The 24,449-nt window shown below is 36.9% G+C and overlaps 1 protein-coding gene across 7 annotated transcripts in view; it reads right to left on the bottom strand.

Annotated features, from left to right (window-relative positions):
- SPIDR (scaffold protein involved in DNA repair) overlaps positions 1-24,449 on the bottom strand; it is a 509,126-nt gene that overhangs the window by 311,361 nt on the left and 173,316 nt on the right. For all 7 annotated transcript variants that reach the window (XR_007148501.1, XR_007148502.1, XM_047841985.1 and 4 more), the window contains 2 exons: positions 19,866-20,110; positions 3,709-3,809 (listed from right to left, as the gene is read on the bottom strand). Coding sequence is in view for 5 of the 7 variants with exons in the window: in XM_047841985.1 (XP_047697941.1) it covers positions 3,709-3,809; positions 19,866-20,110 (346 nt within the window). In the remaining 2 variants the exon portion in view is untranslated. The remainder of the gene's footprint in view (positions 1-3,708; positions 3,810-19,865; positions 20,111-24,449) is intronic.

Raw genomic sequence — 24,449 nt, 5'->3', positions numbered from 1 at the left:
TCTATACCATATATTCAATCTACAAATTTTTCATCTAGAAAATAAGAAAAGCAAACTGAATCTTAGAGCATTATTTTGCATACTAAATGGTTTAATATGTAGTAAGCCTCAGCATTGTACCTGCCATACAGTAAACCTCCAAATGTGATACAACAGTGATAAGGACAAAGTCAAAGGAGAAAAAAAGACAGACAGAAGCTATTTTCCCCCAATAATTTCTTAGGAATTTATGGTTCAAATTAAAGTTTGTCCAAGTCTTCCTCTCACCTTGAGCATATTTACAATATTTCAAGACTATAAAGTCAACAAAAATTCAAAATAGATACCTTATTTGACACATAAAGTTCAACCTGGGGTGTTTGTTTATTCCTCAATTGTAATATCAAGAGCAAATTGGTAGAGGGTCTCCTGGGTGGATCAGTCAGTTAAGCATGTGACTTCAGCTCAGGTCATTCAGGCTGAATTCAAGCCTTGCGTCAGGCTCTGTGCTGACAGCTCAGAGCCTGGAGCCTGCTTCAGATTCTGTGATTCCCTCTCTCTCTGCCCCTACCCTGCTTGCACTCAGTCTCTTTCCCTCTCTCTCTCTCTCAATCTCTCTCTCAAAATAAATAAACATTAAAAAAAGAGAGCAAATTGGTAGAGAAGTGAAAAAAATTATTTTCATGAGGCAGGATGTGGTACCATGGAAAGAGCATGACACTGGCAGTCAGGTGGCTATGGTTTTAGCCCTGTTTCTTCCTTTAATTGAATAATCAGAGCAAGTCACTTCCCTCTTCTAGGCCACATACTGTCTCCATCCCCCAAAGAGGAGCTGAGACTGGAAGATCTCTAAGAACCCTCAAGAATTACCATTCTACCTTTTCATGAGGGAAAAGAAAATAGGATGTGGCATGAACACTAATGTAGCATATAGGTGGTACTTTCAATGTTTTTTTTTTTTTAAGATTTTTTTTTTTAATGTTTATTTATTCTCGAAAGAGTGAAAGTATGAGCGGAGAGAGGCAGAGAGACACAGAATCCGAAGCAGGCTCGAGGCTCCAAGCTGTCAGCACAGAGCCCGAAGTGGGGCTCAAACTCACGAAGCCTGAGATCATGACCTGGCCCGAAGTCAGACGCTCAACCGACTGAGCCACCCAGGGGCCCCACAAAGTTCTGGCTTTTTAAGTGTGCAGTGACCAGACTCCAAGGAAAAGCTAGGTATTCCAGTCACTCTGTTTGCTATCCTCCTATCCTCCATTCTTCCCGTCCTGTCTTTTCCATCCTGTGGCTCATGACCTCATCCCAACCTCTCAATACAAAGTTGGCCTATATCACTAAAATAAAAGTTGCTTCATTGAAATTTACCAAGTCAAATATTTAAAAAAAAAATTTTTTTTTAACGTTTATTCATTTTTGAGAGACAGAGAGACAGAGTATGAGCAGGGAAGGGGCAGAGAGAGAGAGAGACACAGAATCTGAAGCAGGCTCCAGGCTCTGAGCTGTCAGCACAGAGCCCGATACGGGGCTCGAGCTCACAAACTGTGAGATCATGGCCTGAGCCGAAGTCGGACGCTCAACCGACTGAGCCACCCAGGTGCCCCGACCAAGTCAAATATTTATATCAAGTCAGAAAGAAATCCAAGCTTACCATTTCTCTTATATAATTCTCTTATATAATTACTTCAAAAGAATGGAGGCAAAAGCAGAATAGGAAAGAAGGGTAAGTTTGAGAATTTAGGTGGCATGGCCATATTTTTCTGGTTGAAGCAGAACAAAAGAAATTTATAATGCATAAAACCCCAAATTAAATTCAAAATGATGAGTGACACAAAGTTAAACAGAAACTAGTTAGAGGTGGAAGTGGATAGATTATAGGAGAAAATGATCACTCCAAATCAAGGACATTCACATTTGAGAGGTTACGTACGTACAGGTAAATATTTATAAATAGAATATGAAAGATTACTGAAAGGTTAAAATGAAAAAATATATTCTAAAATCACAAAGCGTTCTTATTTTTATTACATAAGTCTTGAAAAAGATCACAAGTTAATTATAGGGCTATTTATTATACTCCACCTCAGTAGTGATTAGTTCAAGGAGGGGTACATGTCTCTGCAGATCAATGAAAATCATTGGTAAAATATTAGAAAAGAAAGCATTCTTTTTATCAGACGTGAAGCTGTGAATTACCATGTGGAAAAGACCTACCAATCTTTTCAAACCAATATGCCTGACGTGAAATTTTCTCCCTGTGGCTTTCAGGTATAAGTACTACTAAATTCTTTTTGTGCTTATGCCAGAGTATTTATTACTGACTTCCCTGAGTAATAAAACTCATTGTCAATCTTTATGTATACCTGGTTTTCTGACTAAACAAATGAGTTGTGAAGATGATTACTTAATATGATCTTTTATATATAAAAAAGATAAGATACAAAGTAATAAATGTAACAATGGGCTGATTCATAGCATCCTGTAATAAAAAAAAAGTATTCTTGGGTCATATGTATCAGGTCATCCTGATAACATATGTCATATTATAATACTCTCTAATACAAGAATGTGAGAGAAGGCAGTTGCTAGAAGATAGCTGGGAAGAATTTTACTTCATTTTATTTTTTAAGATTTTTAAATTTTAAGTAATCTCTATACCCAACACAGTGCTCGAACTCACGTCTCCGAGATCAAGAGTCAAATGCTCCACTGACTGAGCTAGCCAGGTGCCAGCTGGGAAGGATTTTAAAGATAATGAATGAGATCAAAATTAAAAAGTCTTCCAGAGAAAAGTGCAACAGTTGACAACATACTGGTTGAGTATTTTATCTAGCACTGCTGTTCTATTTTGCATGCTAACATGTGCCAAAATAAACTGTGAGCCTATTAAGATGCATATTCCAAGGAACCCCCTGGAGAGAAAACTAATAGATGACCATTCCCACCTACTTCTTCCCCCACTCCTAATGAAAGACCACTCAAGAAGAAACCAGGAAAAAAACCACAGTCTCACAGAAGAGGGAGCTTTTCCAGGTATATGAAATATTCTTAACATCAAACAATTTGTTAAAAAACAAGTTTTCAGTCACTTGCTTGTAGTAGCAACTTTCAAACTACATCCTGTAATTTATTAGAAGGGACCTATATCAATTTAGTGAGATTAGGATTATGGGAAAAATAAAAGACAATGCAGAGTATATCACACATATTAAGGCTAGTGTTGTTTAAAAAACGTTTCAGGGGTATGTGCATGCATGTAAATCATATGTGCACTGGGAGATTATATAAGGTGTATTTCTTTTTTTTTTTTATTTTTTATTTTTCAATATATGAAGTTTATTGTCAAATTGGTTTCCATACAACACCCAGTGCTCATCCCAAAAGGTGCCCTCCTCAATACATAAGGTGAATTTTTTACTAGGGATCACAGTCACAGAAGTCTGAAAGCTATGAGCAAAAAGCTAAGAGCAAAAGAAAAGCCTAACACAGAGCTCTCCAAATCAGATCAAGAGTATGTCTTCTATTGAACTGTGAGAAGCTCTATAGGGAGGGATAAGTAGACCTTATAAGAATGGACTCATCTTTCAGAACAATTTTTGAGACCCATAGGACACCTGGAGAAAAAGAAAACATCATGAAAACAGTAATGATTAAATTAATATATCTTAACAAAAAATAATTTTGACTAGCATCTTCTTTATCCACAGTCTCAGATGCCAGTGCAGACCTTACCTGAAAGTGTCTTTTGGTAAGACACACATTGATGTCTCCATAAAGAAATGGCAGATCTCTCTCGATTTTGCAGTCCATTTAGTCTTTCTGCTAGCCCGCCTCTGTTTAATGAATTACAATGTATTAAGTTAGTTAAAAGAAAAGCTTCAGAATAGTTGGAACTCTCTATTTTATACCCTCCAGCCAGAAACAAATAGAACATGCAAATTCTAACTTATTTGGCATCATGTTATCTTCCTAGAGGCCGAATCCTCCTAGATCAATATTCTTTAAGATTTCTTGAAGCTCAGTTTCCTGATTCTTAGAAATACAGGTTACTCTCATGTCAATTTGACTTTCTTCCTATTCTTTCCTAATTTACTTATTCCATGAATATATACTGATCACTTGTTTCCTGTTCTACCTAGCAAAGTGCTAGATGCCAGGAATCAAAAGAAGGCAATGAACCATGCCACAGGGGAGCCTCGCAATCTACTCAGCAGACAGGGACAAAACATATAAATTAAAGCATGGTCAGAATTGTAGTCAAGAATAAAACCTGCAAACTGTTGATAGGCAGAATACTCAAATAAGAGAATTTAGGTATGGGATCATTATTGGGACCACAGAGACAAATGACTATTAACCACAAGCACACCACAAGGGTACCAACATTATAAAAAAATTTTTAAAAAACCCAAAACCTTCCATGTATGGCAGGAAGATGATTAAAATGCACATACTTCACAAAAACCTTTACCTATCAATGAATAATATATACAACAGTATTATTACATATTATTACACTAATACATTAATTATATTATTACACTAATATTCATGTATTATATATAATATACATTATACATGTTGCAATTATACATTATTATATAATTACATTGTTATATATCCTTATATAATAAACATAATGTAAGTATGTTGCATATTAACATAATATAATGCTTATATTATGCTAATATATTATTAAATCATATATAATATGTATATTCGTTGGTATGTATATTATAAACATATATATTATATATATTTTTTTGATTCAGTAAACTACCTAGGGTCAGAGAAGTCAGCAGCTCCTAAAACATCTGTGCTGTCAAGAAAAATCAGGATCAGCTGTTAATCACCATTATGATTATATTATACATAATTTATCAATATATTATTTCATATAATTACGTACCAGCTCACTGATCATTTCATTACATTATCTCATTTTATTCTAATAATATACCTTTATTAAGAACAGATATCAATAACTACCTCACAGATGATAAAATCAGAGCTTAGAAAGAGGAAATTCTCCAATATTATGTAACTAGCCAGATGAGGATATAGTTGTTGAAACCAGATAAGACTTAGCATAGTGCCTGGCATTTAAACCTTCAAGAAACACGAGTCATTGGTATTATGATTTTGTCATGATTTTTACTTGTGCCCTACAAGCTCTTTCTACTGAGATGACTGAAAGACCTCATTTTCATACATATTATGTATATTATCATTGTTTTTGTATAGACACTTGTTTTCCTATAGGCACTATTGTTTCTGAATGTGTGGGACATATAACAATTTTTTAAAATTCTCATAATCACAAATATGCCAAAGAACCTCAACTTTACATACATGTCTACCTCTGCTTAATATATGTGTAAGCTCTTCTTCATATCATTCTCTTCACAGAAAGTAGCTCATTATACTCCTCTAAACACTATAAAAGTAGGTACTATTGTCATCCTCATCTTTACACATGATAAAGTGAGGGAGGCAGTGAGAAATCAAACACCTGTGAAAGGTGACACATGTGATAAGTGGCATCCCTGGAGGCATACCTTAGCAGTCTGTCTCCAGAGTTCCTAAACTCAGCGTCAATGATATACTTACTGCCTCTTAAAAAGAAACTCCTAATAAACACAAGAAAAAAAGCAAGACACTATTCTTTGTACAATGATCTAGACAGTTACTTGTCAAGTGTTGGTTTTCAATCCTAGGGCTATCAAAAAAAGAAAAAAAGACAAAATGCAATCTGAAAGCAGTATACGGTTAAGGCCACATCCCCAAGTAAACTGTATAATCTCCCAAGTAAACTGTAGGAATTATAAGATGAAAAGGAAGAGTAAAAATAAATGTGGAACAGTTCTCTGCATGTAGAAGTATCTGGAGCCGTAAGATAGAATCAGCATTTGAGCTTGTTTTTAGTCATTCGGAGATGTAGTAGTGCTTCACAGAGCATCTCTGCTCTATCTGCCTAAAGAAATTATCATCAGATGGACCAAAGCCTAGAAATGGAAGCACCATGACCTCTGACCAACAATCATAATTCAGTGAAAACCTATCTCACATTATTTAAAAAAAAAAAAAAAAGTCATGCAGGAGGTTCAAGAAGGCCCTGCTTGTATACAAACATGTTCTGTTTTCTGTGTTTACTTTTTCTTTTTTTCTTTTTTTTTTTTTTTTGTTAACAGTTCCATTGAAGTCTAACTGACAAATAAAACAAATATTTAAAGTGTACATTGTGGTGATTTGATATATGTATACATTGTGAAAGGATTCCTCCCATCTGGTTAATTGACAAATCCATTGCCATATATATTTAACTTTTGTGTGTATGAGAACATTGAAGCTCCAGCCTCTTAGCAAATTTCAACTACAAAATACAATGTTATCAACAGTCATCATTGTGTTTTCCTTTATTTTCTTTTTACACTAATACCAGATTTTTATTGTTCTTCAAACAATCTGAAAACTACTACAGCTTATCAAAGTTCAAAGGTAGTAGCTATTACTGTATTTTACTTTAAATCTTCAGAACTTATTCATCTTATACCTGGTACCATTTTACCAAATTCTCCACAACTGGCACTGGCAACCACTTTAATCACCCTCTGTTTCTATGAGTTTGACTTCTTTTTTTGTTTTTAGATTCCACTTATAAGTGATACCATGCCGTACTTGTCTGTCTCTGTGTGGCTTATTTAACTTAGCATAATGCCTTCGAGGCTCATCTATGTTGTCACAAATGGCAGGACTTCCAGCTTTCTAATGGCTGTGTAATACTCCATTGTGTGTGTGTGTGTGCATGCACCACATCTTCTTATCAATTTATCCACTGGCTGACTTTAGGTTGTTTCCACATATTAACTACTTTGACTAATGCTATGATAAACATAGGAGTGCAAATAACTCTTTGGTATCCTGTTTTCATTTCCTATGGATGACTGAAAGTAGAATTGGTGGATCAACGTTAGTTCTGTTTTCTGTTTTGTTTTGTTTTTTGGAGACCTCCATACTGTTTTCCATAGTGGTTGTGCCAATTTACATTTCCACTAACAGTGCACATGGTTTTTATTTTCTCCATATCCCCACCAGCACTTGGTATCTCTGGTTTTTTTGAGGATAACCATTCTAACAAGTGTGAGTGATATCTCACTGAGTTTTGACTTACATTACCCTGATGATCAGTGATGTTGAGCACCTTTTCATGTACCTGTTGGCCATTTGTATGTCTTCTTTGGATAAGTATCCATTCAGTTCCTCTGCTCATTTTTAGTTGGATTGATTTTGGTTTGGTTTTTGAGTTGTAGGTGTTCATTGTGTATTTTGGATATCAATCTTTTAATAGATACATGCCTTACAAATATTTTCTCCTTGTAAGGGAGACATTCTGTAAGAATCTCTTTATCATTGTGTTAATGGTTTTCTTTTGTGGTTTTGAGGCTTTTCAATTTGGTGCATTCCACTTGTTTAATTTTGCTTTGGTTGCCTTTGCTTTTGGCATCAAATAAAAAAAAAAAATCATTGCCAAGACCTATGTCATGGAACTTACCCCATGTCCTCATCTAAGGGCTTTATGGTTTTTGGTCTCACATTCAAATCTTTAACACATTTTGAGTTGGTTTTTGTGTATGGCATAAGATTGTAGTCTAGTTTCATTCTTTTGTATGTGGCTGCCCAGTTTTCCCAAAACCATTTATTGAAGAGATTGTCCTTTCTCCATTGTATGTTCTTGGCTCCTTTGTCACAAAAAAAATTGACCATATATACAAAAGGACTATTATGATCATTGAAATATGTGTCTATTTTTTATACCAATACCATGCTGTTTTGATTGCTACTCCCTTGTAATATAGTTTGAAATAAGGAAGTGTGATGCCTCCAGCTTTGTTCTTTCTCCAGATTGTTTTGGCTGTTTCAAGCCTTTTGTGGTTTCATGAAAATTTTAGGATTGTTTATTCTATTTCTGGGGAAAAAGCCATTGGAATTTCAAAAGGGGTTGCGCTGAATCTGTAGATTGCTTTGGGCAGTATTAACATTGGAATAATATTAATTCTTTCAACCAACGAACACATTTATTTTTGTCTTCCTCTATTTCTTTCATCAGTGTCTTATTCTTTTCAGTGTACAGTACTTTTATTTCCTTGGTGCAGTTTCTACCTAGGTATTTTAATCTTTTGATATAACTGTAATTGGGATTATTTTCTTCATTTCTCTTTTGGATAGTATATAGAAATACACGTGATTTTTGTATATGGATTTTGTATCATGCAACTTCACTCAATTCATTTACTAATTCTAACAGTTTATTGGTGGTCTTTAGGGTTTCTACATATAATATCATGCCATCTGTAAATAGAGACTGTTTTACTTTTTCCTCTACAATTTGAATGCCTTTTATTTCTTTTTCTTGCCAAATTGCTGTGGCTAGGACTTCTAGGTATCTGTTGAATAAAAGTGACAAAAGTTGGCATCCTTGTCTTTTTCCTTATTTTAGAAGTATCATGTCAGCTGTAGGCTTACTATATGTGGCTTTTTTATGTTGAGGTACATTCTCTCTGTACTCAAATTATTGGCACTGTTTCTCATGAATTGATACTGATATTTGTCAAAAGCACTTTATGCATAGATTGAGATACCCTATGATTTTTCTCCTTCATTTTGTTAATGTGGTATGCATATCATGTTGATTTATTTGTGTATGTTGAACCATTCTTACATCCTTGGAATCAACCCCAGTTGACCATGGTGTATGAAACTTTTTTTAATTTGGTTTGCTAAAACTTTATTGGGGATGTTTATGTCTATGTTGATCAGAGATATTAGTCTGTAATTTTCTTGTGGTGTCTTTGATGTTAGTATCAGAGTAATCCTGGCCTTGTAAAATGAGTTTGGAAAAGTTCCTTCTTATTTTATTTTTTGAAAGATTTTGAGAAGGATTGGTATTAGTTCTTCTTTAGTTGTTAGGTAGAATTCACCAGTGAAGGTACCTGTTTCTAGACTTTTCTGTGTTGAGAGGTTTTTGATTACTGATTCAATTTCCTTACAAGTAATTGATCTGTTTAGATTTTCATTTTCTTCCTGCTTCAGTCTTAACAGATTGTGTATTTCTAGAACTTCTCTATTTCTCTTAGGCTGTCCAATTTGTCAGTGTATAATTGTTCACAGTAGTCTCTCATGACCCTTTGAATTTCTGTGGTATAGAAATTCTATACCACATATAGAATTCCTCTTGCATATCTAATTTTATTTATTTGTATCTTTTTTCATTTCTTGGTATGTCTTGATAAGGTTTTGTCTTTTTTTAATCTTTTCCCCAAATCATATGATTTTAATCTTCATAAGTAGTTAAGACTTGCTTTGTGGCCTAACATATGATCTATCCTGAAAAATATTCCATGTGCTCTTGAGAAGAATGTGTACTTTGCTGTTTTTAGATGTAATGTCCTATAAATGTCTGTTAAGTCCATCTGATATAATGTCTCTAAGTCCAATATATCCTTCATGATTTTGTCTAGATGATCTAGCTATTGTTGAAAGTGCGGTGCTGTAGTCTCCTAATATTGTATTTCTGCCTTCTTTCATATCTGTTAAATTTGCTTCATATACCTAGGTGCTCCTATGTTGGGTACGTATTTATAATTGTTATATCTTCTTGATTAATTGATACCTTTGTGACTACAAAATGATCATGTTTTCGTTATAGTTTGTGTCTCAAAGTCTGTTTTGTCTGATATAAATATAGCAAGCCCTGCCTTCTTTGGATTTCCATTTTCATCGAATGTGGTTTTATATTTTTTTACTTTCAGTCTATATGATCCTGTAAGGAGTGAATTTCTTACAGACAGTATATAATTGGGTCTTGTTCTTTTATCTCTTCAGCCACTCTACGTCTTTTGATTGGAGAATTTAATCCATTTACATTTAAAAGTAATTATTGATAGGTATGGAGTTACTGTTGCCATTTTGTTAATTGTTTTCTGGCGTTTTGTAATACATTTGTTCCTTTCTTCTTCTCTTTGTCTCTTCCATTTTAATTTGATGATTTGCTACAGTTGTTTGTATTGATTCCCTTTATCTTTTTTATATCTATTACAGGTTTTTACTTTGTGGTTACCATGAGGCTTATAAGACATCTTATATTTAAGCTGTAACAACTTAAGTTCCAATGCATACTAGAGCTCTATATATCTATTTCCTCTTGTTATGATGTTTTATGTTTTTGATGTCACAAATTACAACTTTTCACCTTGTTTAGCCATTAACACATTTTTGTAGTTACAGATTTTTTAATATTTTTGTCTTTTAATCTTCATACTATAAGTGATTTACCCACCACCATTACACATCATTAGAGTATTCTGAAATTAACTACATGTTTATATTTACCAGTGAGATTTATACTTTCATGCTTTCCTGTTACTTTTGTCCTTTTGTTTCAGCATGAACAAGCCCCTTTAACATTTCTTCTAAGGCTAGGCTAAGGTTGATGAACTCCGTTAGGTTTTGCAAGTATGTAAAACTCTTAATTTCTCTTTCAGTTGAGAAAGACAACTTGCTGGGTAGAATATTTTTGGTTGGCAGATTTTTTACTTTTAGAACACTGATATATCATGCCACTTCCTTCTTGCCTGCCAAGTTTCTGCTAAAAATCCACTGCCAGTCTCATGGAGGTTACCTTGCACATATCAAGTTGGTTTTCTCTTGCTGCTTTTAAAATTCTCTTCTTTAGCTTTTGATAATTTAATTACATTTCTTGATGTGGGTTTCTTGGATTCATTTATCTAGAACTCTATAAACTTCTTGGATCTAGAGGCCTGTTTCTTTCCCCAGATTATGGAAGTTTTCAGCCATTATTTCTTTGTTGTTGTTGTTGTTGTTGTTTTTAACGTTTATTTTATTTTTGAGACAGGGAGAGACAGCATGAATGGGGGAGGGTCAGAGAGAGAGGGAGACACAGAATCTGAAACAGGCTCCAGGCTCTGAGCTGTCAGCACAGAGCCTGACACGGGGCTCGAACTCACGGACCACGAGATCATGACCTGAGCCGAAGTCGGATGCTTAACCAACTGATCCACCCAGGCGCCCCAGCCATTATTTCTTTGAACAAGCTTTCTGTTCCTTTCTCTCTCTCTTCTCCTTCTGGGACAACTATAACACAAATATTCATCCACTTCATGGTATCCTTTAAGTTCCTTAAAGTATCTCCATGCTTTTTCATTCCTTTCTCTCTTTGTTTCTATGTTTAGATGAATTCCATTGCCTGTTTCTGAATTCACTGATCTTTTCTTCCCGCTGATCTAGGCTTTTGAAATTTCTACAGTCACTATATTGTTTTCAGGTCTGTTGTTTCTGTTTGGTGCATGCTTATATTTTCTATCTCCTAAAATTCTCACTTTGGTAATGCATTATTCTCCTGACCTTGGTGAACATCTTTATGACTATTATTTTGAACCCTTTGTCAGACAAATCACTTCTCTCCATTCCACTAAGGTCTGTTTCTGGAGTTTTTCTTGTTCTTTTTGGAGAACATATTCCTGTTTCTTCATTATCTTGGAGTCTCTGTGTTGATTTCTGTGCATTAGGTAAAATAGCCACCTCTCCGAGTCTTTATAGAGTGGTCTTGTGTAGGTGATGAACCTTATTGTTCAGACTTCCCTGAGCTCTTAGTTGTCTCCCAAACCTTGTGGAAGGCAAAGCTGCATTCTTTGTTCTTAGTAGCTCCCAGTAGTTGTGGGTGCCAATACCTGTCAGTGTGCCAAAGAGTAGGATCTCAGTCAGCACCTAGATATAGGCTGGTTAAAAGCTGCTTTTAAAGTCAGCAACTTTTAAAGTATCCAAGCAGACAGGCCTCTTTCATGGAGAGACTGGAAGCTGGGCATTTTTCTCTGCTCCCTCTGCTCTGAGTCCTCAAGGGACCATCAGGTAAGAATTGCTTCCTTGTTTGCCACCATCCTGTGGGACCCACAAATCACAAGTCCCCCTGGCCATCAGGGCCAGGAGATCAAGAGATGTGCCCTCTGGGAGACACTGGAAATCTAGAGTGTACAGGGAGATGTCATCTGCTGACCTCCCTGATCTCTGGGGAGGATGGCAGTCAGCACCTAGGTATGTCTTTTAAATTAGAAGCCTGACCCTCAGTCAGCAGCAGCAGCTTTTAAAGTACACAAATAGGCAGCGTTTAAGAAAAGACTGGAAGATGAGTGTTGTCTACTCCCTCTGTGCTGAACCCTGAAGGGAAAACTACAGCAAGTCCAAGCCAGGTTGACAACTATTTCTTTGTTTGCTATAGTCTTGCGGGTCTTATGGACACAAGCCCTGTTAGCTTTCAGAGCTAGGTGTTTTTTGGAGGCTCATCTAAAGATGAGTAAAAGTCTTAAGAACTGGGGTGTTAGATGTTGGGTTCAAACTCTTTGCTTATGGAAAACCTGGGAGTTATGAATCCCTACCTATTGTATGTCACTATGCCTGGGGTGAAATTTATGGCTAGACTGTGTCTTACCCTTTCCTACCTGTTTCACTGTGGCTATTTTCTAATTCATCCATAAGAGTCACTGTTTCTGGATTTCTTTCATGGGTAATTGTTTCATGTGTAGCTACAGATTTGGCATGTCCAAGGGAAAAGTGAGTCTAAGAGGTTCTCATATTGCCATCTTGGATGAGAGCCTCCAAATGACTCTTGTCAATATAGTCAGCAAAGTTATTCACAGATAAAATCCAAAACACCAATGCAGAATAAAAAATTCACTAAGAAAGTTAAGATATTTTAATTATCTTTTACACAAAAAAATTGATGGGGAACCTATCTGAAAAGATTCCTGGCATTAGTTCAACAGGGCTAAACATTGCTACAAAAACCGTATGAAGGGAAAAAGAATAACAATTCAAAAATATTCCAACATTTCCCCAAAAAGCTCATTAAAGTATTTTTTCCAGTTTATTTATTTTTGAGAGAGAAACAGAGAGAGTGAGTGGGGAAGGGCTGGGAGAGAGGGAGAGAGAGAATGTCAAGCAGGCTCTGCACTGTCAGCGTGGAGCCTCATGTGGGGATTGAACTCACAAACCATGAGATCATGACCCAAGCCGAAACCAAGAGTTGGATGCTTAACTGACTGAGCCACCCAGGTGCCCTTCATTGAAATATTTTTAATAAGCTATATAAAGTGAGGAAAAATAATTTAAATGTAGTATAATGTATTTAAGTTTTGTTTTCTGTTAGATATAATAGGCATTGTGAAAAATAACTTTATCATAAGAATAGGGAGATATGGCTTTATTATTGACAACATACTTAAATATAAAAACAATTTTGCATTGACTTGCATTAGTTATGACTTAAACAGAATAAAGTCATGAACCAAAAAGATAAAATTTTTTTTAAAAGGGAAGGGGCGCCTTGGTGGCTCACTCCATTGAGCATCCGACTCTTTGATTTTGGATCAGGTCATGATCTCATGGTTTGTGGGATCGAGCCCCGTGCTGGGCTCCGTGCTGACAGTGCAGAGCTTGCTTGGGATTCTCTCTCTCCCTCTCTCTCTCTCTTTGACCCTCCCCTGCTCACAAGTGTGCATGTGCACGCACACTCTTTCTTTCTCTCTCTCAAAATAAATACATAAACTTAAAACAAAAAAACAGGTAGCCCAAAGAGTAACATTTCTCTATGGGGCAAACACAAGGGAAAAGTTCAATGTTCTCCAAACTTGAAATGCCAACAACTACTTAACTTGATCCTTGCTAATGAGCCACAATCTGGTTAAAAACAAACAAAAAAGCAACAATTCTTTTAATCACAGCTATGGTCATTCTAGATAAGGAAAATCTATTATTTACACCTGTATTTTTCTTTTTTTTTATGTTTATTTATATTTGAGAGAGACAGTGCATGTGGGGGAGGGGCAAAGAGCAAGGGGGACAGAGCATCTGAAGCAGGCTCTGCACTTAAAGCAGTGAGCAGCCTGATACAGGCCTTGAAGATCATGAAGAACCATAAGTTCATGACCTGAGCCAAAGTCGGACGCTCAACCAGCTGAGTCACCCAGATGCCCAGACCTGTATTTTTCTGTACTCTGTCTGACAAAAGTCAGTAACTGGGTTTTGTTTTGTTTCATTTTGTTTTGTTTGGTGATCTTTGTGAGGATTATCAGGACATCAGTATTTTCAGCATTTTCATAGGAGTTCACTTCAACAAACCGAATTTCTTAATGCAAAACTGTTTCTTTGATCCTTATTAGATAACTAGCTAAGAGATTTTTCTAAGCATGATGCTCTAGTGCTTTCATTACAAAACAGCATATGAATCAAAATATATTACCTTTTCCCCTCCTTCAGAAGGAAGTCAACAAACTGTCATCATGGGCAATCATAAGCTATCCTAGTCAGTTTAGAAAGCTGGCTCCTATTGTCAACAGTCTTCCAGTTTGAATGCCTGAGACTGACAACCCTAATCACATCAAACTCATTTTTAAATTTTTTTTAACGTTTTTTTATTTATTTTTGAGACAGAGAGAGACACAGCATGAACGGGGGAGGGGCAGAGAGAGGGAGACACAGAATCGGAAGCAGGCTCCAGGCTCTGAGCCATCAGCCCAGAGCCCGACGCGGGGCTCGAACTCGCGGACCGCGAGATCGTGACCTGAGCTGAAGTCGGACGCTCAACCGACTGAGCCACCCAGGCGCCCCATCATTTTTAACATTTAAACACATTATCAACTTGGAAGGAATGGCCACAAAACAGACATCCCTCACTTAATGTTTATTTATTTATTCTTGAGAGAAAGAAAACATGCGCACATGCCCCCAGAGCCAGGGAGGGGCAGAGAGAGAGGGAGAGAGAATCTTGAGCAGGCTCTGCACTGAATATTGGGAGCCTGACGTGGGGCTCAATCACACGAACATGAGATCATGACCTAAGCTGAAATCAAGAGTCAGACACTTAACTGACTGAGCCACTCAGGTGCCCCTGTATATCCCTTATTTAGTTATCACTTAGAAATCACAAGAAGAAAACAATCGTCTGCATATTTGTGGAGTTGCTTCAGTCATTAGCAAAAACTCTGTGTCCTCAACTTCTCCGAATGCTCCTTTCATCTTCTTACTCTTCCCCTGAGGGCTCCCTGACTGTGATCTTGAATGCAACTGCCATCTCTCCTCTCCTTTCCACACAACAGACATGGAGGGCATCCTGCCCTCCTGTGTCTCCTGGGATGTCCACACAACAGACATCCCAGGAAGGGATGGTCTTGCTCTTTACAGAGGCTTCCAATTTTACACCTTCCCTTCTACTACAGCTGTGATGCATAGAGGGAGAGGAACAGCCCATCCCTAATTGTTTTGATGCTATTGTAAATGAGATCATCTTTTTAATTTATTTTTATGCTAATTAGTTGCTACTGTACATACAGATCTGCTATTGATTTCTGTATGTTAATTTCATATCCTGCTATTTACTAAATTCGTTGATTAGATATAAGAGTTTTTCGATGGGAGTCTTTCGAGTTTTCTATATATAGAATCATGATGAAAAAAGCTGCAGACAACACAAATATATGAAAAGATATCCCATGTTCATGGATTGGAAGAATTAATATTGTTAAATGTCCACAACTACCTAAAGCCATCTATAGATTCAATGCAATCCCTATCAAGATTCCAATGGCATTTTCACAGAAATAGAGCAATCCTATAATTTGTATGGAACCACAAAAATCCCAAATACCCAAAGCAATCCTGAGAAAGAACAACAAAGTGGGAGACATCACACATGCTGATTTCAAGCTATACAATAAAGCCATACCAGTCAAGTAAAAACAAACATATAGACCAATGGAACAGAATACAAAGCCTAAAAATAAACCCATGTATACACAGTCAACTAAAATTTGATAAGGGAGCAAGGATACCCAAAGAAGAAAAGACAGTATCTTCAATAAATGGTGCTGGGAAAATTGGATATTTACATGTAAAACAATGAAACTAGACCTCTATTCTTATAATACTCACAAAAATTAACTCAAAGTGGATTAAAAACTTAACCCATAAAACCACAAAACTTAAGAAGAAAACAGAGGAAAAAAGTGGCTTGACATGGGTGTTGGCAATAATTTTTTTTGGATATGACACTTAACCCACAAGGAATAAAAAAACAAGTGGGACTACAAAAAACTAAAAGCTTCTGCACAGCAAAAGAAATAATCAAAATAAAAAGGCAGCCTACAGAATAAGATAAAATGTTTGCAAATCACATACCTGATAAGCAGTTAATATATAAAATATTCAAAGGAATTTGTACAACTCAATAACAAAACACACGCACAAATAATCCAATTTTTAAAATGGGCAAAGAACCTGAATAGACATTTTTTTAAGGAAGATATTTAAATGATCAACAGGTATAAGAAAAAGTGTTCAACATCACTAATCTTTATGAAAATGCAAATCAAACCACAATGAGGTATCACCTCACACTTGTTAGAATGACTATTATCACAAAGCCAAGAGATAACAAATTCTTGTTAAGATATGGAGAAAAAGAAACTCTTGTGCACTGCTGGTGGGAATGTGAGTCGGTTCAGTCACTACAGAAAACAGTACAGCGGTTCCTCAAAAAATGAAAAATGGAACTACTGTATGATCCAGCAATTCCACTGCTGAATATATATCTGAAGGAAATGAAATCACTATGTTGAAGAGGTCTGCACCCCCATGTTCATTGCATCATTATTTACAATAGGCAAAACATGAAAACAACCTGAGTCCACTGACAGATGAGTAAAGAAAATGTGGTGTGTGTGTATGTGTGTATGTGTCGGTGTTGTATACATACACACATACACACACAGGAATATTATTCAGCCACTGTAAAGAAGGGACTCCTGTCATTTGTGACAACATAGGTGGACCTTGAGGGAATTATGTTAAGTTAAATAAGTCAGACAGTGAAAGACACTGTATGATCTCACTTATATGTGGAATTCTGAAAAACAGCAACAACAACAACAAAAACAACACAAGCTCACAGAGAAAAAGATCAGAATTGTGGTAACCAGAGGTGGCAATGGGGGGTGGAACTGGAGGAAAGTGGTCAAAGAGTACAAATTGCAGTTATAAGATAAGTAAGTAATGGACATGTAATGTACAACATAAGGAGGACGATGGTTAATTAACACTGCTGTATGGTATATCTGAAAACTGGTAAGAGAGTAGATCCTAAAAGATCTTATCACAAGGAAAAAAACCTCTTTTTTTTTTTCTTTTTTTCTTGGTATCTGCATGAGGTGATGATGGTCATTTCACAATATATGTAAGTTAAGACATTACGCTATACACCTTAAACAGTGCTTTATATCATTTATATTTTCATAAAACTAAAAGAAAAAAACACAATAAATGTAAAAGTAAAAAAAAAATTATTACTACTAAAATGCAGACCAACATTCTACTTTTAAAAAATAATGGGGGGGGGGGGGGTGCCTGGGTGGCTCAGTCGGTTAAGCGTCCGACTTCAGCTCAGGTCATGATCTCGTGGTTTGTGAGCACAAGCCCTGCGTCGGGCTCTGTGCTGACAGCTCGGAGCCCGGAGCCTGCTTCGGATTCTGTGTCTCTGTCTCTCTCTGCCCCTCCCCCACTTGTGCCCTGTCTCTCTCTATCAAAAATAAATAAAACGTAAAAAAAAAATTTTTAATTGTTTAAAAAAAAGTAATGGGGGATGGGTGACACAACATGAACAAGTGATAGAACTAACCACACAAAACAGACACCTTCATGCATTCTTGCCAAATACATCTACACACATATAAAAGAATTCAATGCCAAACAGAAAGTGGAAAAAACAACTTCAAGTTTTGTTTGAAAGTATAGAAGCAAAACAATAATAAAAACTCAGACCCTAGTATATCAACTGTACAAAAAATGTATATGGTCAATTTACAACAGAGAAGGTAAGAGGCTAACAATTCCCTCCCACAGGGATTGGGGGGGGGGGAGCCTCAGGATATTCTCACCAAGAAAACAAAACAAAACAAAACAAAACAAAACCATCTGATCCCCTGTATCACCCTCTTGCCTCATCCCAGGCAATGTCAGCTCCACAAAATGTCCTTCCCCACACCTCATGACCAGTCTTGATCCTTTTCTGCCTTCTTTTCTGCTTTTCTTTGACATACAATTTGTCTCCTTTTGACATTACTTCCACTTTACTTCTTGGGCCCTCATCATACATCCTCCTAACACAGGACACACAACAGTGCTCAGCACATAGTAGGCCCTCAGTAGGGTTGGGGACGTGGCTTTCTGTAATTACATGGCATTAACTTCAAAAACAAGGACATTCAAATCCCTCCAACTGTCTTCCTTTCCTGTTCTTTCCAGAGACTATTAAACCACCACCATTTTCTTTTGAGGCTTTAACACACCCACTCTGGGCATAGACCTTCTGAGTTATTTTGTGTTATAAACATAACATAATATATATGGTGAATAAGCATCAATAAACTCACCATGTTACATCCACCCCAGTAGACTCTGTCACATCCTTATGCTCCTCCCTCTACTCCTATGCTTAAGACAGGACTCTCCTCCCCAGCCTTCCCTCCCCTACTTCCTTTTCCTAGACACTGACAGAGCAATTATTTCCAACCACTCTGTCTCTACTGGGTCCTCCCCATTATTTTCTAAATAGGCCTCACCTTTCATCTGATGTCTCTTTGGACCCAAGATCCCTTTCAAGCCACTAGCAGCTAATCTCCACATTTGACCTCTCAACTCAAGTCCCCATCCTAGAAGTCACAGCACTGTCCCCACTCCTATGCCATTGGGTTCTCAATATGCATCACATCCTCTGCCTCATTATTTAAACATTTCCTAAACATATCCAAAACCTGTGCTTTTCATTGCCACGTTTACTCTTTCTACCGAAACTCCCTTTTCCTTGAATCTCTCTACTAAGTTTACTTTTGTGGCACTGCTTCCCACAAGTTCTCACTTTCACTGAAATGTTACTTTCATTGTTTTGTTCTAATTTAAAACACAAAGAGACCATGTATTACACACGGTTGGTACACGGCTCTCATAAGGCACATCCTGAGCCCCTTTCCATGCCCTGCTCCACCCACTATGGCCTGGCCTTTGTGGTTCTCCATACACATACCAGCTGGTTTCTTATCTGCATCTTTGCTCTCTTGTACATCTTTGCATTTGCAAGTGTTCCTTTGGATAATCTCTGTAACTGTACTTGTAAAAGTAATTTGAATATATTTATTTCTGTTTTCCTCTTTATAACTTTTTCAAAAACAGAAATAGTCATTTACTTGTCTTAATTGTCTAAGTATCTGGAACACTGATGCTCAATAAAATTTGATAAACTCTAACAACCCTCCCACTAAGGAAAGCAGTCATGTAAGCTGTTAGGACTGAAACAGTAAATGCTTGACTTAGATAAACAGTTCCCTAACTCATCTCCAGAAATTAGAACTTCTATAATTGCTTATTGAACTTAGAGTTCTATTCTGCCAATTTTCCTCTCCAAGTAAACAAGTTAAGTATTTTTAAGTTAACCTTTTAGGTATTTGGATTTTTTAAAATTTTATTTATTTATTTTGAGAGAAAGAGCGAGACAGCGAGAGAGCAAGAGAGGGGGGGAGAGAGAGAGAGAGAGAGAGAGAGCGAGCGAGCAGGGGAGGGGCAGAGAGAGAAGGGAAGAGAGAGAGAATCCCAAGCAGGCTCTGCACTACCAGCACGGAGCCCGATGCAGGGATCAAGCCCATGAACCAAGACCTCAGCTGAAACCAAGAGCTGGACCTTAACCAACCAAGCTACCCAAGTGCCCCAGGGATTAGATTTTTAAAGAAATATAACAACTTTATAAACAAGTATTTAAAGAGATGTAATTTAACCTTAGAAGCTTCATCTTTGCTGATGGTCCTGGAGTCCTGGGAAACATCTGCTTCTGGGGCATGTACAAAATGGTCTCTGCAGATTTCACCTTCCGCCTTATTGGTCTCTCCATCACCTCTCTAACATCAGTTCCAAAATCCATGTGGTTTTTGGGAGAGGATTCTGAATCAATGAACAAGGCATTCTCTGAGTCATCTTCCTTTTCACTATCTGATGAATATTCCAAAATTTCTGTAGAACTTCTCTGAAAAAAAAATTAAGAGAAATGCAATTACATTTGGAGAAGTCTTTATTCAAGTCCATATTTACATACACCTGTTATTCCATTCTCTTCTGTTTATATTCATTGATATAACTTTGTAAATACAGTTATTTGTAGGTTAAACTTTTATTTTGACATGAGTTCCAAAGTAAAAAAAGCCATATACACAAAGACAAGAGAGTGTTAAGCCAGTTGTAAGCCAGATATTATCTCATAAAATCCACCAAATTCAGTGCAAGTATTTCAATCTTCCTTTGGTAAACTAAAAGAAATGTGCCCCATATACAGTGAGTCTCAAAAACTGAACTAGTAAATGGCTGATGATAGTCACTGTAATCTAACATCTACTGGAATAAAGTATTTTTTGGATTTTGAAATTTAATGTGAGATAAATAATGCTATTTGTAACAAACCAAATACAAAGAAAATTGCCTCTTCAGGTGTAAGCTTACCAAAGGATTCTCCAAAGATAAAGACAGAAACTTGACTTTTCCAGCACAATTCCATTATAATATTTTCAAGAGACGAGTTTGAAATGGCTAATAACAACTGTACTTTTTAAGAATATGAGTTATTGCCACTTTTTCCTACCATTTCCTAAAATGTTTTTTATTTTCTCCTACTCAGAATTCTAATTACAATTTTTTTTGAAAACTGGATTATAAAAAAAACTAAAATGCTTTTGCAGTGTCTCCCCACCCCTCCCCACCCCCCAGCAAAAGAAAGGAAAACTGGATTAAAAAAACAGTAGATCGGATCACATAGCCAATCCTGGAGAGAATCAAAACTTTTTCTGTGATGACTTCTGTCTTTGCCTAGACACACAGTAAAATATTTAAGTGTGGTATGTATTTTATTTTCCCAGTACTTGGTTGTACAGGTCAGTCCTGTTTTGTTCTAATGATAGCAATAACTTATCCTTTGACATTCTAATTTTCCAGTGTATTAGTAACATTTTCTAATGGAATACTCATACAAAATTTTAAATTTCTTAAATGTAAACAGTACATTCAGTTGAAATGGATCTTCTGTACCTGGTCAGTTTGTAGTGTAGGCATAGGATCCCTCATGAGGAGCCCTATTTTGACAGATCAACAAGGACTGTGTCCCTAGCACTATAGGAGACACTTGGCTAAAGAGAGTGAAGAGAATACAAGTACATGAGGGTTACTATCGATGGTTACAAGTGCCTGCATGTGTGAGTGTGCAGGGTGGCACTAGAATGTTCATCATTTGCTAATCTATGTAAAACAAAAAGTTTATTACATTTGGCCTTTTATGAAGATTTTATACCTAAATCTTTATTTAACAGCTTAAAAAGGATATCGTTCATCCATACACCTCCAAAAACCTGCCTGGGTAGTCACCTGTTCCTAGATACATTTAAAATAAGAGAAGTAAATGAAAAAAACTTCTCAAACATAGAGCTTAGTTCCACTATCCTTTTCACAATCTCAGTTGCATGCTTAAATTACTGCGGTAGCTGATAACCCATTAATAAGCACTAGTCACATGTTTTCCCAACAACACAAATTCTGAATATATATTAACAGTAGGCTACAAAAAAGAACCAGAGCAGTTTAGACTGAAAATTAAGTTACTTTACACTAAAACTTTGCATGCATTACTTGAGAACTCCAAACTCAATTCATCTTTTTGCTATGAAAAGTCTTTTAGTACTCTCAAGTTTTACACTTCATCCTAGAGCAGGGTTTCTCAATCTCAGCACTACTGCCATTTTGGGCTGGATAATGTGTGGGGGCTCTTTTGTCCCCTGTAGAGCTGGTTAGCAGCATCCCTAGCCTCTACCCACTAGATGAGAGCAGCACGGTCCCACCAGTCATAACTATCAAAAATGTCTCGAGACATCACCAATGTCCCCTGGGAGACAAAATCACCCCCAATTATGAACCACTATCCTAGAAAAATGTCAGCAAATAACCAACCACATTTGGTCTGTGCTGGAGACTCACATGCAGAAGTGAAGGCAACACGGCGATTCACGGGGAGGGAGGGTCAAAATGAAATGAAATAGTACCCCCTTCTCTGTGGGGAAACATTCCAAGACCCTCAGTGGATGCCTGAAACCATGGGTAGTACCGAATTGTACCCAGACTATACTTTTTCACATACACGCATACCAGTAATAAAGCTTAATTTATAAATTAGGCACAGTAAGAGATCAATAACAGTAACCAGTAATAAAATACAATTATAATATATTAGAATAAGATTTATGTGAATGTGGTCTTTCTCTCAAACTCTTATTGTACTGTACTCACCTTTCTTCTTATGATGATGTGAGATGATAAAATGACTACTTAACGAGGTGAAGTGAGGTAAATGATGTTGGCCTGTGAATGTAGCATTAGGCTACTAATGACCTTCTGATGATAAGGCAGAAAGAGTATCATCTGCTTTCAGACTGTGGTTGACCATGGGTAATCAACCACGGAAAATAAAACCACAGACAAGAGGAACTACTATAGGTATAAAACAACGTGCTAGAAGTATTGCAACCAAAGTACTGCTCAGGCTCCATGGGGAACATGTAAGAGTAACAAAAAATCCAGGGAGGGCACAGGGAGAAGGGAAGAAGAACCACCACCTAAAGCTGAATGCTAAGTGTAAGTTAATCAGGCAGAGAGAAGAGCAAGCATGTTCCAGGGAAAAGGAACAGGAGGAGCACTAATAGGAGGCCAGAGAGAACACAGCACATGCAGGAAAACCTACAAGCAGCAGTAAGAGAAAAGGTTGCACGAGAACCGTGCAAACCATAGCAGGGCATCTGGCTTTAATCTGAGGTCGTGAGGGAACCACTGGCAGTTTCCGCAAGGACTAACAAAATCAGATGTTAATATGGAATGATTATCCAAACCACATTCTGAATAACGGACGCTAATATGGGAGAGGGAAGGTACTAAAGCCTGCCAGTGGGAAAGCAGCTAGCGAGAGGGTCTTCATAACCAAAGCAGAAAACAGAGGATGTGAGTGGGAGTAAGAACAGGAGAGGTGCACTTGAAAGAAAATGAGGGCAGAGATGTAAGTATACTCGAGGATTCTCACACGTGAAAAATCAAAGTGAAGGCAGACTCAAAGGAGACCCCAAGCATGTGTTTGGGCAACAAAAAAAATGTGCTCACCCAGAAAGGGATTTGAGGAAATAATCTGGAGAGGGGTAGCTGCTAATATAATTTGGTTTTGATATGTTCAGGTTGTGATGTCTATGGAATAGCTGAGGTAAAATTGACCAATAGGCAGTTGTCTTTACGGGTCTGGAGTTTTAACAAAGTCATGTGGGATTCAAGAATCATCAAAATAGAAACTGAATGAAAGTACGTGAGTTGGAAAAGACTGTCGCTGGAAGTTCTGTAAAAGTGAGACGAGAAGGTCCAGGCTGGAACTGTGGGAATATCATCAACATTTAAACTGAATTCGGACGATAAGAGACAGAAAAGGGTTTGGGATTTGAGAAAAAAGGGACTGCACAGATATAAGAAACCTATGGGACCTTGGAAATCGTGTGCTCTGAAGAATAAATGGGGAAAAATGGTCCAGTCACTTTGGAAGACCGTTGGAGATTTCTTACTAAATATATTCTTACCATACGACCCCACAATCACACTCCTTGGTATTTATCCACAGGAGCTGTAAACTTATGTCCATGTAAACACCTGCACACAGATATTTAGAGCAATCAATTACTCATAACTGCCAAAATATGGAAGCAACTAAGATGTACTTCAGTAAGTGAATGAATAAACTGTGGTACATTCACATAATGAAATATTAGTCAGCACTGTAGGTAAGTAAGCTATCAACCCATGAAAAAACACAGAAGAACATTAAATGCATATGACTAAGTAAAAGAAGCCAACCAAAAAATGTTATATAGTGTATGATTCCAACTATATTACATTCTGGAAAAAACAAAACTATGGAGACTACAAAAAGATCATTGGTTGCCAGTGGTTATAGCCAGGGGCAGATGAATAGGCAGAGCAAAGAGTAATCTTAGACAATGAAAATACTCTGTATGATATTATAATGATGGATATATGTCATTATGCATTTGTCCAAACCCACAGAATGGACAACACCAAGAGTAAACTTTAACGTAAACTATGGACTTTAAGTGATTATGATGCATCAATGCAGGTTCAACAATTGTAACAAATGTACCATTCCAGTAAGCAATGTTGATAATGGGGGAGGCTATAAACCTGTCAGGGCAAGAGGTATATGGCAAATCTCTAAACCTTCCTCTCAATTTTAATGTAAACCTAAAACTGCTCTAAAAATGTAAGTCAAAAAACCAACA

Source organism: Prionailurus viverrinus, chromosome F2, assembly GCF_022837055.1.
Source record: "Prionailurus viverrinus isolate Anna chromosome F2, UM_Priviv_1.0, whole genome shotgun sequence".
Taxonomy (NCBI): Eukaryota; Metazoa; Chordata; class Mammalia; order Carnivora; family Felidae; genus Prionailurus; species Prionailurus viverrinus.
This window is presented reverse-complemented; position numbering and strand designations above follow the sequence as displayed.